General features: G+C 37.3%; 3 protein-coding genes and 1 long non-coding RNA gene across 5 annotated transcripts in view; all 4 read left to right on the top strand.

The window, feature by feature from the left end:
* Nucleotides 1-1,851, top strand: part of LOC104803493 (afadin- and alpha-actinin-binding protein) — a 3,432-nt gene extending 1,581 nt beyond the window's left edge. Inside the window, exons 6-14 of the mRNA XM_010527424.2 lie at nucleotides 64-153; nucleotides 260-322; nucleotides 422-496; nucleotides 587-652; nucleotides 721-798; nucleotides 886-996; nucleotides 1,091-1,168; nucleotides 1,266-1,385; nucleotides 1,525-1,851. Of these exons, the coding sequence (XP_010525726.1) occupies nucleotides 64-153; nucleotides 260-322; nucleotides 422-496; nucleotides 587-652; nucleotides 721-798; nucleotides 886-996; nucleotides 1,091-1,168; nucleotides 1,266-1,385; nucleotides 1,525-1,605 (762 nt within the window). The 3' untranslated portion in view covers nucleotides 1,606-1,851. The remainder of the gene's footprint in view (nucleotides 1-63; nucleotides 154-259; nucleotides 323-421; nucleotides 497-586; nucleotides 653-720; nucleotides 799-885; nucleotides 997-1,090; nucleotides 1,169-1,265; nucleotides 1,386-1,524) is intronic.
* A 1,574-nt stretch (nucleotides 1,852-3,425) lies between these two features.
* Nucleotides 3,426-5,652, top strand: LOC104803492. 2 transcript variants are annotated; one of them, XR_770218.2, is made up of 4 exons: nucleotides 3,426-3,568; nucleotides 3,694-3,740; nucleotides 3,919-5,001; nucleotides 5,353-5,652. It is a non-coding gene; the product is annotated as an uncharacterized LOC104803492 (long non-coding RNA). The 2 variants fall into 2 exon arrangements; XR_770219.2 differs by having other exon boundaries at nucleotides 3,426-3,606.
* A 3,827-nt stretch (nucleotides 5,653-9,479) lies between these two features.
* On the top strand, nucleotides 9,480-13,318 carry LOC104803491 (VIN3-like protein 2). Its single transcript, XM_010527423.2, has 6 exons — nucleotides 9,480-9,622; nucleotides 9,746-9,827; nucleotides 10,725-11,093; nucleotides 11,185-11,482; nucleotides 11,567-11,886; nucleotides 12,042-13,318. Exons 2-6 carry the CDS (start codon nucleotides 9,809-9,811, stop codon nucleotides 13,139-13,141), a joined length of 2,106 nt encoding a protein of 701 aa, XP_010525725.1. The 5' UTR covers nucleotides 9,480-9,622; nucleotides 9,746-9,808; the 3' UTR covers nucleotides 13,142-13,318.
* Nucleotides 13,319-13,798: 480 nt separating this feature from the next.
* Nucleotides 13,799-14,914, top strand: LOC104804490 (aspartic proteinase CDR1-like). The gene is made up of 2 exons (XM_010528802.1): nucleotides 13,799-14,812; nucleotides 14,897-14,914. The coding sequence occupies exons 1-2, from the start codon at nucleotides 13,799-13,801 to the stop codon at nucleotides 14,912-14,914; spliced, it is 1,032 nt and encodes a 343-aa protein (XP_010527104.1).
* Nucleotides 14,915-15,902: the final 988 nt, after the last annotated feature.

Below are 15,902 nucleotides of genomic sequence, written 5' to 3'. Positions count from 1 at the left end.
GAAGAGGAGAAATCTGAGTTTCTGTTCAAGTCTTTGTGATGTTTAGTGCAATTCCGTTGACAGGAAGCCAAGACTACAGCAGCTTTGAAGGCCCAGATTGAAAAGCTGCAGAAAGAAAGAGATGAGTTTCAGAGGATGGTTATTGCTAACCAGGTTTGATCTTTTTAACCGGTCAGAATTCTCGTTTGCTTCGAAAGTGCGTCGTATATGGTAAATATGGCAATCTTAATGCCATTTCGAACATTTTGTGCTCTGACAGCAAGTCAGGACACAACAAGTACATGAAATGAAGAAAAAAGAAAAGGAATACATAAAATTGCAGGTATAGTAGGTCAGCTCTGCAAGTTCAAAGTCTGTAAACATAGGTCGAATCTTTCTAAGCGAATATAAAAATGTTTTTAATCATGGGGCTCTCTGATAGGAGAAGCTAAATCAAGTGTTGATGGAGAAAAAGAAGGAATCACGATCAGGCATGGAGATTATGAACCTACTCCAGGTACTAGTTTGATTATGGGTAGGCTACCACTAAGTCACCCGAGACCCCGCTGCTTCTTTCTGATGCGTTCTCTTCACGTTATATCCACAGAAAGAAGGGAGACAGCGTGGAACTTGGAACGGAAAGAAGGCTGACTCCGATTTCTACAAAAAGATTGTAAGAACCACGAGCAGCTTATTCGGTATTCGATGAATGGACTTATGCTTGCTATGTGCTCCTTACAGGTGGATACGTATGAAGCTAAAAATCAAGAACTGATGGCCGAGAATACTGATTTGAGGGCATTACTCCGATCCATGCAGGTACTTTGTTTTCATTTTTCCTTTCCATTCGAAATATTTTGCCAAGGAATGAACTTATGGGTCTTAATTGGAACAATCATTTGACAGGGCGACATGCGTGCTTTCTTAAACGATTCTGGTGTACCATCCAACCAATCTTTGGCTGCCAATGGAAGACGCGCCATGGAACTTTCTCAGTCTCCGTTGGGTGGGAGGACGGTACAAAAATCCTTACTTTGAGTAGGATTTGTTCATTTTCAATGTCTCTAATCTATTTGGCATAACAATGAGAGAATGAAATTTGTGTCGATAGGACGTCTTTGATCTACCTTTCCGTATGGCTAGAGGTCAAATAGAAGACAGTTTACGATCTAAGATGGCTTCCATCAAGGTTAAGTCCAATTACTTCAAGACTCAGTCCGGGGTTTTATGCTTTTCAATCGTAGATCTTCACTGACACGTTCTGTCCCGTGTTGTTTGGATTGTAGGAACGAATGGGTCAGTTACTAGATGCACAGAAAGAGGCAGCGGTTACCTCAGAAGCCACAGAGAGGGAGCTTGAACTTGAAGCACAACTGGTCGAAGCACGGAGCATAATCCAGGAGCAGGTAATGAATGACATTCCCATATTATATTTCTGAAAGCTGTTTCTAAACCTTGAAACTCTGCTCTATCTCGGAGCTACTGATTTATATTAAGACATTCCGGACAATAAAATATGATTTTGAAGGTTTGCGTTCTCTGCAGGAGTCCATAATGTCTAAACATCTGCCGAAGATGGAGCGGAGAAGGTACTGTGCCCCTTCGCAATCTCTCGGTGGACTTTGAGTTTGAAAAGAGATGCAGTTTTAGTTATGATGACACCTCCTCTGCAAAAACGGGTAACACTCTTTACGTGTCTGTTCTTAAAAATGGATGAAATACAACTTTTGGGTGAATACACACAACAATCACGAGTACCCGGAACATTGGGGACACTCAGTTTGGCCTCATCCCCGCGGGTTATTGTCTCGGTTTTGATCATGGGAGATCTGTGATACCCATAGTACTTGAACCCGCGAAAATTTTCATTAACTTGAGCGATATATTGGTAATTTTATACGAAATAGACCAATCGTAAAACATCAAAGTGGTAGGAAAAATCCGAACTCTTGGTATGGATTTCTTGCCTCGTTGCACACGCACGCGCGTATATATACTGGTGTAATTGCAAATGGCCGAAAAGGGAAAGATATTGGGTCGAATATAAATATATGATATAATGGTGTAATTGCAAATGGCCCAATTGACAAACCACATATGAAAGGATAACTTAGTTTTCTGTTTCTTTCCACTTCCCACTTCCCACTTGCCAATATTTCTTTATTTTATTTTTCTTACTATTATGTACTTGGCTATATTTTCTTTCATAAAATACTCGGACCATGCATTCATTACATCTGGCATATATATATATATAGTGTGTGTGTGTATGTGTGAAAAAAATATACATACAGTGTTAGAATCGATTTAGATTTTATTGTTTTGTTAAAATCTGTACGAGTGGAAATGACAACATTAGTATCTTCTGTAGAGAAAAGATTTTTAGCAAAATTTTAGTTTCCAAAATAATTCAAATAACATATTTATATACGTTGACTAAAGGTAATAAGTTATTGTATAACATATAGTTTAATACAATAGCGACAGATAGTTCCTATCTAACTTTATGTTATTTTATTTGCCATTATGCAAATATCAATAAATCCAAAATGTTGTATATAACATCGTAGACAATGCGAAGATTTTTTTTTTGTAAATCAATTTCAATCCGAAAACTTTGTCCAACTTGCTTTATTTATTTATTTATCATAAAGAAAAAAATAATTTCACCAATTACAAATATTTCATATTATTTTATTTATTAAAATTTGTCTTTATGCATTGTTAAGCACGTCATTTTCTCCACTCCAAAGCGAGCTATGTGATTGTAGACATTAGCCAATGACCCCAACCAATCAGGATACACCACGTAGCATTAGCATATATTGCAATCAATTGGACACCTACTATTATTCAAAGAAAATATTGATAGGCTATTGTTTATTTGTCATGATTGATCCATAAGAATACCCTTTTTCGTATGGAATATAACATATATATATATATATATAAGCCACTTTTTTTTTTACATTTTAATAAAAAAATATGAAATTTTAGCGAGTTAAAGAAGTGTGTATGTTATAGATTTTGCATTCGATTCGTTAATTCAGTTACAAAAATTCGATTTCGATGTGATTCGACGACTATTATAAAAAATCATCTATTCCACATAACTAAATAGAGGAGTTATTTACCAAAAAAAAAAACTACATAGTGGAGTTTATTTTTTAAGCTCTAGAACTTGTTTTGCAGAGTTTTCTTTTCAAATTAAGAATTTTAGTATTTACAAAAAGAATTAAGAATTTTAGAATATTTTTTGGGATCAAATCGCGGAAGTTAAGTATTTTTCTATATCTACGTCATAATAATAAAGTAAAGGAAAAAAACTGGAAGTAAAATAAAAAGTTGAAAACCCGTAAATTGAAGGGGAAACGACATTAACTTGGGTTAAAACAAAAAGAAAATAATAATAAAAAAAAACATTGCATGCCATTTGCCTTTTGGTCCCACCATAAACTGCGTGTCCTCATCTCCAGAAGCCATCTCAGTCTCTCCGGTCACTCGCTCTAATCCCCGGAAACTCTTTGTCAAGAGAGAGATCCGTGGGATTCTCTTGTTGGTGGAAGGATTTCTTAGATTCCCTTGTTGGGTATTCGTCTTCATATTCTTTTTTCACGATCGCTTTCGGTCCGATATTCTTTTCGCTGCTTTGTTTCGTTCCCTGAAGAGTTTTCGTCTCTTTTTCTCAAGTTTTTTTCCCCTTCTCTGTCGCAGGGTTTGAAGATTCGGGCGGCTCCTTCAAATGGATTCTTCTCTCGAGGGTATATTCTTGTTAATGACTCTCTCTCTATATATATATTTCTGGGATTCATGGTTCTTGGAAGGATTGGCTGCTTACGATTCATCGAAACTCGTGTTTCGTTTTCTGGGTTTCCGTATAATGGTCAAATTTCATTGCTTTTTTTCCAAGATATGCTTGTTTTTTTTACTGATATTCAGACATTGAATGCTGAAAGCACCTTCATCAACCCAAGTCATGGAGCAGTTGCGGGGTGAATTTCAAGAATTTAAGAATAAGATGTGGCAGTTCGTGCAAGGTCAGATATCATCGCCACCATTAGTCGGTCACCAGGGATACTCCACCTAGAATCCAAGTGCCGACAATAGCTGATGACTATCTGACGATCATTAAAGAACTTCCAGCCATGGATACTCCACGGTTCGAAGGGTCCCTAATCCCGGAGATTGCTGAGGAATGGTTGGTGCAGATCTCCCGTGATTTGGAATACTTGCGTTGCCCTCTACAGTATCGCAGTGAGATCGCGAGCCACCATCTTTCTGGACAGACTCGCCACTGGTGGAACGGAGTTATACGAGAGATGCCTGCTAGACATCAAGTCTCCAAGGATGAATTTGGAACAGAGTTTGAGCAAAAGTATTACAGGAATCTTCAGGATGACCGACGTATGGAATTTATACATCTCCAGCAAGATAATATGACGGTTCGGGAATATGAAGCGGAATTCAGTCGCTTGCTGATCTATAGTGCTCATTTGGTTCCTACTGAAGCATTAAAGATACAGAAGTTTATTGTTGGTCTGCGACCATATCTTCGAAGGAAGATCGAGATACATGAATATCCTACCTTGAATCGCTACATCAGCCAATTGGAGAAGGTGGAATAAAGTGAGAAGGAGAAGAAAGAAGAACTCAGGGTTCGAGAAAGGAGCCTTGTCCGCCATTTTTCGACCACCAGGTCACTTGCTTGGACCGGTCAAATCAATCAGAGTCGGGACAAAGGGAAGACACCGATTTTCCGAGCACTACCGCCACTGCCATCAAGGAAACCATATGATCGACGCCGTCGATTCCATTTCAGGAAGTGTGAGGTACCATTTACTTGTTATCGATGCGGTAAGTCGGACCATTTTGCAGTAAACTGTAGAGAGATCATTGTAGGGCGACCAGATGATGGGCCTATCCATCCACCACTAGCGAATAATTCGAGAATTGCACCTCGAGTTTATGCATTTACAGATGGGATAGAGGTATCAGGCGAGGAATATGTTGGTGACGAATATGGTAATCACATTTGTCCTCTTATTCGATGTATTTTCATTATAGACATCCATCCATGTGTGTTTATGGAGTGCCTATAGATGAGTTGTATGGTCCTCGCGTGTGACTCACTTGGATTGACCTATGTGTTCATCGCTCGCTTGGATTGACCTATGCGTGCGATGTACACATTGATGAGTTTGATGGGTTGGTTATATGGATATTGGTTATGAATGTTGGTTCTGTTGTGTGATATATTCGATGATTGATATTTAGTTTCTTTTATTAGACATTGAATTTTATCTGTTTTACTGAGTGCTAAATTTGTGGATTTAATCCGAATCATTCTCTAAACAATAGTTTATGTATTTACAGATGGGACAGAGGGACCAGCCGAGGAATATGTTGGTGACGAATATGGTAATCACATTTGATCCTCGTATGCGATGCATTTGGATCATAGACATCCATCCTTGTGTCTATGGAGTGCCTATAGATGAGTTGCATGGTCCCCATGTGTAACTCCTCTGCATTGAGAGATTGTTAAATTTTCATATGTTTTTATGGTAATTAAACTTTCGAATCGGTGATGTATTTTGTAAACAATGTATTTTGTTGTTGTGAATTTTAAGACTTATGTAGTGTACGATGTAATATATCTTTTGTTGCATATGATTTTGAAAAAGTTAAATTTTCTATATTTTTATATAAATAAATATTTTAATTAAATTTTGCCAATATGGTACAAGTCGTGAACGGGGCACGGATAATGAATGTTATAGTAGAAGAGTTTATTTTATTTTTATCGAGATCAAAGGTTGTAATTTGTCTCTCTGACTAGTTTTTCAAAAACTAGGGTTAGTCTAGTTGTGTCTACATGTGAAGAAACAAAGAGTTGTAGTAATTCTTAAGGATTGCACATATGATTTAGGGTGGGACCACTAAATATGTCTTCCTCACACATAAACGAATCGTTTGCGATTTTTATCGGTTGCTAATGATTGAAAAACTAATTGATCAAATCGCAACCATTTCCGACCGTAAACAAATTTGAGATTTCTAATCACAACTTTCAACTTACCTTTTCAACTTACGTTTCGATAACTATTTCCAATATTCAGATAAAAGGAATAAAATACTCTTAAATAAAATTATAAAAAACATTAATATATCAAAATGGAATGACAACTGTTATCAATTATTTATTTTTAACCACGATCAACTGCAATTGCTACCAGCAATAGTTTATCGCTCACAAACATAGTGAAAATGACACAATTTTGCTACAACCAACGATACCCTTATATATACATTAAAGAATCCAAAAAGCTAATCCTATAAAGGATTGTCTCTACAACTATTCCTAGGAATTACCTATAAAAGTGTACATAACACACTTGCAGCAAAAACATGGAAACATATAACCTGCAGGTTGATCATATTATTAAACCAATCAATAGCTTACCTGCCTTCGAATTTTGTTCAGGTTTGTTTTTTTTTATATTTAAATTAACTCATTTTAAAAGATTTTGTCATTGGTGAAGCTGAAAGGCAGTATGTTAGCCAATCGTGGACCACCACGACACAATCATGCAATTTATAAAACCAAAATTTGCATGGGCTTATTCCAAGAACTGGAATCCGATGAAAAATGGGTTTTTAATCTTCAGATTTCCCAATCATTTCATCACCAAAAGTTTCCCTTAAAATTTCTCACTATTTCATTTTTCCCCCTATTTGTAATCACTCTTTATAGCATATTTTGGAAAGAAAATAAATATTTGGGGATAATTAAATTGTATTTAGTGGCCGAAAAGGGAAAGATATTGGGTCGAATACAATTATATGGTTTTTTTTCAACATGATTTCCCATGCGGCGATTTATTGTATAATGGTGTAATTCCAGATGGCCCAATTGACAAACCTTAGGGACCACATTCGAGAGGATAACTTAGTTTTCTGTTTCAGTCTTTGTCGTGTGTTTCCACTTCCCACTTGCCGATATATCTTTATTTTATTTTTCTTATTATTATGTACTTGGCTATATTTTTTTGGGAAATTCCCACAAAAATCATTCAATTATGAGATAACTATCACATTCATCACGAACTTTTAAAATTTCCAAATTCATACTGGATTTGAATTTTTTGTCTAAAAAATCATTCGAAATTTAAATTTTATAACAAAATCTTCATCGGAACAGAATTAATTTTGCCACGTAGGTATAAATCGCTTATATGACGCCTACGTGGCATGTGTTCGCCACGTAGGATACACGTGGCATTAATAATAAAAAATTGAAAAAAATGTAAAAAAATTATAAAAAATATGAAAAAATTATAAAAAAATGTAAAAATTATAAAAATTGTAAAAAAATTGCAAAAAATTATAAAAATTGTAAAAAATGTAAAATTGCAAAACATTTTCAAAAAATGTAAAAAATTGTAAAAAATTGTAAAAATTGTAAAAAGTATAAAATTGTAAAGTTCGTGATGAATTTGATAGTTATCTCGTAACTGGATGATTTTTTTTTGGAAATTTCTCTTTTTTTTAAAAATAAATTAAAATTTTATAATTTTTTACAATTTGTTTTACATTTTTTGAAAATGTTTTACATTTTATTACAATTTTACATTTTTTTTACAATTTTACATTTTTTTTTTTACAATTTTTACAATTTTTACAATTTTTATAATTTTTTTTGCATTTTTTTTACAATTTTTATAATTTTTACATTTTTTGAAAATGTTTTACAATTTTATATTTTTTACAATTTTTACATTTTTTTTGTAATTTTTTCCACATTTTTTATAATTTTTTTACATTTTTTCCAATTTTGTTTTAATTTTTTATTATTAATGCCACGTGTATCCTACGTGGCGAACACGTACATGCCACGTAGACGTCATGTAGGCGCTTTCTGCCTATGTGACAAAATTAATTCTGTTCCGATGAGGATTTTGTTAAAATTTAAATTTCGAATGAATTTTTAGAAAAAAAATTCAAATTCAGTATGAATTTGAAAATTTTAAAAGTTCATGATGAATGTGATAGTTATCTCATAATTCGATGATTTTTTTGGAAATTTCCCTATTTTTTTTCACGAAATACTCGGACCATGCATTCATTACATCTGCATATATTTATAACATATAAATATACATATATTGTAAGGATCGATTTAGATTTTATTGTATTGTCAAAATCTGTACAGCGACGTGTGATCGTATAGTGGAAATGACAAAACCTTATTAGTATTTTTAGAAAAAAATTAGAACAAAAAAAACTTTAGTTTCCAAAATAGTTTAATTATCATGTTTATATATGTTAACTAAAGATAATAAATTTTTATATAACATATAATTTAATACAATAGCGACAGATAGCTCTTATCTAACTTTATATTATTTTATTTTACCATTATGCAATTATCAATAAATCCAAAATGTGGTATATAACATCATAGGCAATGCAAAGAATTTTATTTTTTGGGCAAATCAATTTCAATCCGAAAACTTTGTTCCAACTATGTGATTTCAGACTTCGAGTATATACTTAGTCGTGTTTTATTGGTAATCTATTTAGGGATGGTTCAAGCATCATGTTATCAATATATTTTTGTTTACCATGTATACATGAGTGTATGCATGCATGTATATATGAATGTATGTACGTATGCATGTACTCATGTACGCGTGTACGTATGTGTGTTTGCATGTATGTTTTGTATGTATGTGTATTACGGCATTATTTGATATAATAATATCTCAATTTTAGTAATTCCACATTCACACAAATCAAACATCCGATATTCTTTCTAGTAAATGGATGACAATTAAAGAGAAAAGAATAATGGATGCATTGTATAATACATATGTAAACAAAAGTTATGATGCGCTCGAAAAAAAAACCCAACTTGCGTTATTTATTTATTTATCATAAAGACAAAAAATAATTTCACCGATAACAAATATTTTTATATTATTTATTAGAATTTATATTTGTAGGTTGTTAAGCATATTATTTTCTCCGCTCCAAAGGCCAAAGCCAACTATGCGATTGCTGTGGTCTGGTGGCGTGGAAGCACAAAATGCTCCAGGTTCGAATCTCACTTGGACAATCACAATATAAAAAAACTATACGATTGTAGACAATGGTCCCGACCAATCGTAGCATAATAAATGATTAATTTATACAATCAATTGGTCACTTATCAGTTATTCCAAGAAAATATTGATAGACTATTGTTTATTTGCCATGATTGATCCATAAGAGAAGTCTTTTTTTTTCTGTATGGAATATGTAATATATACAAACATATGGACAAATTCTATTTATATGGAAAAAAGTTTAAAAACCGTAAATCGAAGAGGAAACGACGTGGACTTAGGTTAAAAAAAAAAAAGAAAAAAAAATGCATGCCATTTACCCTTTGGTCCCACCATAAATTGCGTCTTCCTCATCTCCATAGGCCATCTCTAATTCCCCCCCCCCCCCTCTCTCTCTCTCTCTCTCTCCATCTCTCTCTCACTCTCTCGCTCTCTCTCTGTTCTCCGGTCACTCTATTCCCCGGAATCTCTCTGTCAAGAGAGAGAACCGTGGGATTCTCTCGTTGGTGGAAGAATTTCTTAGATTCCCTTGTTGGGTATACGTTTTCATATTCTTTTTTGACGATCGCTTTCGGTCCAATATTTTTTTTCGCTGTTCTATTTCGTTCCCTGAAGATTTCATCTCTTCTTCTCAAGTTTTTCTGTCTTCTCTGTCGCAGTGTTTGAAGATTCTGGTGGCTGTGATGGTAATGTGGGTTTGATTGGGTTTATAGTTCTTTCAAATGGATTCTTCTCTCGAGGGTATAATATTCTTGTTAATGACTCTCTCTCTCTCTATATATATATATATTTCTGGGATTCATGGTTCTTGGAAGAAGTTGTTGCTTAAGATTCATCGAAACTCGTGTTTCGTTTTCTGGGTTTCTGTATAATGGTCAAATTTCATTGCTTTATCCCAAGATATGTTTGTTTTTTTTCCCGATATTCAGACATTGGATGCTGATTTGGATTGTTAGACTTTTCTGTTGATTTTTCAATTAGTTGAAATAACGAGACTGTATCTTTCCCGTGAAGGGTATGCTTTTCCTAATCTTGATGCTGATCCAGATTACTGTGTTCTTATTTTTTTTCTTCCCTTCAAACATCTCTCTCCTTTTCCTTTTCGTTTAGATTGGTGATTTTGATGGTGGGTTTTTATTTTTCTGTGGAAATATTGTGTCTCCCACCACCATCACTCAGCCCAAAGTTCATTGGTTGATGAGTTGCCTTTGGATGATAAAGGACACGACTTTCTTTGTGTCTGGGCTAGATTTCCACGAGATGTTGTTGTATCTTCTTGATGAACATGGGGGATCTAAAGAGAATCTAGATCGTCTCTTTTACTAGACCTAGTTCTTTACGGCAGATTCTTTTTCTTTTCCATCTTTCTTCACTTTCAACTGTTTGTTGCTTCATCTTGTTGTCTGATATCTCGTACCCATCGCCTGTTTTGATCCAATCTAAGTTTTGAATCACTCGTAGAACTCTGTGTTTTGTTACAAGTTATGTCATTAGTTCGTCGTCGCATTTATTTTGATCCAATCAAACCATATCTATAGTTGTTTTATGCGAATGGATGCAAATTCTTCTGATAATCTGCGTTGTGTGTCATCGTTTTCCTTTGTGTGAGTTCCGATCAAAATTGGTTTCTTACTTCAGGAGCTGGAGCTGATCCGTCGAAATGCGGCAAAATGAGCATTGATGAAAGGAGACAGCTTGTTTACGAACTGTCTAAACAGCCACGTCTAGCTTCTGAAGTGTTGCAGACATGGAGCCGCCAGGAAATTCTACAGATCTTGTGTGCAGAGATGGGAAAGGAGAGAAAATACACAGGCCTGACTAAAGTGAAGATCATCGAGACCCTTTTGAAAATTGTATCTGAGAAAAATTCCGGAGACGATGAACGAGAGACAGATTCTTCACCGGGCCAGATAAACTCCAAGCGTCAGAGGAAGGCTGATAACCCTTCTCGTGTTATCGTTTCAACGAGCAATGTATCGGTGACTTGTAGTTCCCTTCATACTGCAGGTAACGTGATTTCTTTGCTGATGCTCCCAGCGATTTCCAGCGATGGCCTCTCTCTTTTATAGCGTACTAACCCGGCAATAGAAATCGTCAGGTGAGAATGCTGTGTACTGCAAAAACTCCGCTTGTCGGGCTGTGTTGAGGCAGGAAGATAAATTTTGCAGAAGGTGTTCATGTTGCATCTGCCATAAGTACGATGACAACAAAGATCCTAGTCTCTGGTTGACCTGCAGTTCAGACCCTCCGTTCTCTGATGATTCTTGTGGCTTGTCGTGCCATCTTGAGTGCGCTTTCAAGAATGATAAGTCTGGTCTCGGGAAAGATAAGCGAAAGGCTGCTCTTGATGGATGCTTCTACTGTGTTTCTTGCGGGAAAACAAACGGCTTGCTTGAGTAAATCATCTTTTTCCCGTTACTCACTGAAAGGACACTAAACATACAATCTAGGATCTCAGGCTCTATTGTTTCTCTTTCCAGATGTTGGAAAAAGCAGTTGATTATCGCAAAGGAAACGAGAAGGGTAGACGTACTTTGTTACCGTCTTTTCTTGGGACAGAAGCTTCTAAAGGGCACGAAGAAGTACCAAAAGCTATCTGAGATTGTGGAGAAAGCAGTGAAGAATCTTGAAGATGAAGTGGGTACTTTGACTGGACATCCGATGAAGATTGGCAGGGGAATTGTCAACAGACTCCATTCGGGACCGGAGGTGCAGAAACTATGCTCTTCCGCCCTAGAATTTATCGAAAAGATACCGTCAGATGTTGGATTACATCCATCACAGGGCTCCAAGACACAAGGTAGCCATAAACTATCAAATCTAACACCCCCATCAATGTCTGAATTTGGTGATACATATTACATTCCAGTGTTGTTTCTCTAACCAGTAATGGTCCCTCCATCAATGTCTGAAATTTAGGGATTTACATTCTAATCTTCCGGTATGTATATGCAGATACAGCAATCACAGGATCAACCAAGATTAGATTTGAGGAAGTTCATGCAACGGCACTCACGGTTGTTCTTGGTGCAAGCGAATCTTCTTCCTCACCAGCCAACATTGTTCATTACAGTATATGGCATCGGAAGGTCATGGAAAAGGAGTACCCGACAAAGTCAACTTGCACGCTATTTACACCAAACACGAGATTTGTGGTCTCGGGATTGGCTCCATCCTCGGAGTATTGTTTCAAAGTTGTATGCTTTAGCGGCACCCGAGAGTTGAACACCGATGAAATCAACGTCTCTACTCCAACTTCTGAAGAAGAAGCTGTGAACTGCTCATCTGTTGTTGAAAGAAGCGAAAGCCCGTTAACAAACTGCAGCAGTTTGTCTACTCCCTCTTCTGTGGAAGCCGAATCTAACAATGATTACATCTCTTACCGGAAGAAACCCGAGGACAAGAGCATTGTTCCACTGAATTTATCAAACCATGGGGAGGATTCTCCTTCCACTGAGGATAATAACACTGTGAAAAGGCCGAGCTTGGAACCCGATTCTGACATTACACAGATTGAGAGGAACAACTCCTCGGAAGAACAGTTGGAGCTGAAGGAAGTTGTTCCAGACACTCCTGTTCCTGTCTCGAGAGATCTCGTCAGCAACCGAAACACGTCAGAAACCAGTTTGCCCATCACTCCATTCAGATCAGACCAGATCAAGAATCGCCAGGGAAGAACCGGAAAATCTAAAACAAGCGTTGAAAACGCGAGCACATCCAAGCAGAAAGGGGATGTGACCAATGGCGAGCATTCGGCGAACTGCGGTTCAGACAGCAGTTTCGAGCACTGTGTGAAGATCATGAGACAGCTCGAATGCTCAGGACACATCGAGAAGAGTTTCAGACGGAAGTTCCTGACGTGGTACAGTTTGAGGGCGAGGCCTCAGGAGATTAGGGTCGTGAAGATTTTCATCGATACATTCGTGGATGATCCTTCTGCGTTGGCAGAGCAGCTGGTGGACACGTTTTCAGACTGCGTTTCGAGCAAGCGTTCTGCGTTTGGCGGTGCGTCCGCGGTCGTACCCTCTGGATTCTGCATGAAGCTGTGGCATTAGACGACGACTGGACTGCTATTCAATTATTGAAAACTGCCGCTTGTGTTCAATCATTTAAACATTTAACGTATCTCTCGGAATTTTCATTGTTGGAACATTTCCATGCAAGAAGAATAGCAAGTAATTGGTACGGCTCCTGTTCATGATGACGTGGAATTTTCAGTATTCAGATTTTTATGATGAGTGCGATTCCATCACCAAAGGAATTCTGACTGAGTGCCGCGTGTCCGGCCCAGGCCCAGATTAGTTTGTAATCAACGCATTTTCATACGAAAAAAAATGAATATATTCTTAATTGTATATAAAAATACATGTATATTAATTAGTTTTGTAAATACGTTTGTCCATATCTTTAAACGTTTCCATATATTCCTAAACTTCATATATTTCTAATTTAAATAAAAAACAATTAGGAATATTTCCAAAAACACATATGATTGTATCTCCAAATATATATTTACGATGTTTTTTTGCAAATAATGTTGACTGATATACAATTAGAATGACATTGGATTAGGAATATATACAATATGACTGATATACAATTAGGAATATATATATATATATATATATATATAAGAAAAATATTTTAAGTGTAAAAGGTTTACATGTATATATAAGTAAGGATGTGTTCACGTAGTAGAAGAAATCGCCGCCATGATCAAGAATATGTACTCCTCGGCATCGTTGTTGTCTCTTCTTCTTCTTGCGTTGCCGTTAACGACGTGCATGCTTGTCATTTCCCATGCAGAAAACACAAAAGACAGTTTTACGGTCGAGTTAATCCACCGTGACTCGTCAAAGTCACCGTTCTACAACCCAAACCTAACCCCGATCGAACGATTTGCGGCTGCGGTGAACCGTTCATTGACCCGTTCACTCCGTTTCAGCCGCAAAGAACGCTTGACGTCGTCCATGTCTACGGACTTAGAGGATGGAATGGGGGAGTATATAATGAAGATGGGAATCGGAACTCCTCCGGTGGAGGTTTTAGGGTTTGCTGATACTGGAAGCTCGCTTATATGGACGGAATGCAAGCCATGCACAAAGTGCTTCGAGCAGTCAAACCCTCTTTTCGATCCAAGAGCTTCGCTCACTTTCAGAAACGTCAAGTGTTCATGGACCCAATGCAGTGATCTCCCCATCACGTCTTGTGGAGAGGGCGGCACTTGCGTGTACAGTCAAGGGTTCGTCGACGGATCCTACACGAAAGGAAACATAGCGACCGAATCCATAACGATCGGTGCGAGCAGGATGCTTTCGTTGGTATTCGGTTGCGGCTACGAGAACTACATCCATGCCCCAGGAGCCTCAGGGGTCATCGGTCTCGACTTGGGGGAAGCCTCTCTCGTTTCTCAGCTGGGCGCTGCCATCAATGGCGTTTTCTCTTACTGTTTGGCACCGATCTTTTCGAACAGGCGGAACTCTATCAATTTCGGCGTAGTTCCAAGTCCGGCTCTCTATGGGATCACAACTCCTTTCACCAAGAAACCCAATTCCGGCCATTATCACTTGACGCTGGAAGCGATCAGCGTGGGCGGAAAGAGGTTGGAGTTTCCGGGCTCGGCGTACGGTGGCGCCAATGAGGGCAATATGATCATAGACACAGGAACCACAATGACGTTTCTTCCCATGGATTTCTATAACCGAGTGAGGGCCGAGGTTGAGAAGGTAATTCTTATATATTTATTTATATAAATATAGTTGGAAATATTTAAGATTCAGGTAACTCAATTGATCAATTGGTAAGGGAAGATCCTCTGCGAAATGTAATTGTAATTGAGTTCAAAGTCCGATGAAATTTCAAATTATCAATATCAATATATATAAATATAAATATATATATATATATAGTTGGAAAGGTGTCGAGTGATTTTCTGACACACATATGAGCAGGTTATGACTTTGGAGAAGGTAGGGAAGGAGAAGACCGGTTTCAGCCTCTGCTACAAAGCGTTAGCCATCATCTTGTCTTTTTCTGTTGTTTTATTTTATGGTAAGAAATATGTCAATATGGATTTTTTTTTTGTTTGCTTCCTAATTTCTAAACAGGGAGCCGGGAAATAAGATGGTGGTGCCGGTGATAGAGATGCATTTCAAAGGGGCTGACTTGAGATTGAAGCCGGTTAACTCATTCCCGACAATCGTGAGGAGGACGCTGTGTTTCTCCTTCATCGGATCTCCGGCGAATTTGGCGATATACGGGAACATCGGTCAGACCGATTTCTTCGTCGAGTACGATCGCAACGCTGAGACCGTCTCTCTCACACCGCATCCTTGCAACTGATCACTGGCGACACCCTTTTTTTACAATATTTGCAATTTTGTTTGAAATCTAGAAACAGGACATGGACTCACTGATTATAAGATCGAATCTACGTTGGGGATCAAGGGTTAAAACCAAATCCATGGAAAGGCAAATTGTTCATTTCATCGATGATGGTGAGAGTCAAACCTGAATACGGATTTCACAAGTCGTATTTCCTCTCTCGTCGCGAACTGAAACGACCCAAACGAAGAAAAACTCCAGAGCAAGCGCGAGGAGCTTTCCGCTTCTTCTTCTTCTTCTTCTTCTTCGTGGCAAATTCTGCAATGCAAAATCCCCGAATCCGATTTCGTCTCTCTCGTTGGATTTCGCTTCGGGCCCTGTCTTTTTCAAAAGCTTCATGTGCTTTAAACTTTTTAAACGCTCGGGGAGGGATGGGAAGCGGATTTCCGGTTTTACCCTTTGCTGAATTCAAATTTTAAAATACGGCATTCC

Source organism: Tarenaya hassleriana, unplaced genomic scaffold, assembly GCF_000463585.1.
Source record: "Tarenaya hassleriana unplaced genomic scaffold, ASM46358v1 Cleome9, whole genome shotgun sequence".
Taxonomy (NCBI): domain Eukaryota; kingdom Viridiplantae; phylum Streptophyta; class Magnoliopsida; order Brassicales; family Cleomaceae; genus Tarenaya; species Tarenaya hassleriana.
The sequence above is the reverse complement of the archived record's forward strand: the minus strand, read 5'-3'. Positions and strand labels throughout refer to the sequence as shown.

Coding starts and splice junctions, on each gene's coding strand:
- LOC104803491 (XM_010527423.2), top strand. Junction 11,094..11,184: donor TAGTTCCCTTCATACTGCAG/GTAACGTGATTT, acceptor AGAAATCGTCAG/GTGAGAATGCTGTGTACTGC. Junction 11,483..11,566: donor AAAACAAACGGCTTGCTTGA/GTAAATCATCTT, acceptor TTCTCTTTCCAG/ATGTTGGAAAAAGCAGTTGA.
- LOC104804490 (XM_010528802.1), top strand. CDS start 13,799: ATGATCAAGAATATGTACTCCTCGGCATCGTTGTTGTCTCTTCTTCTT.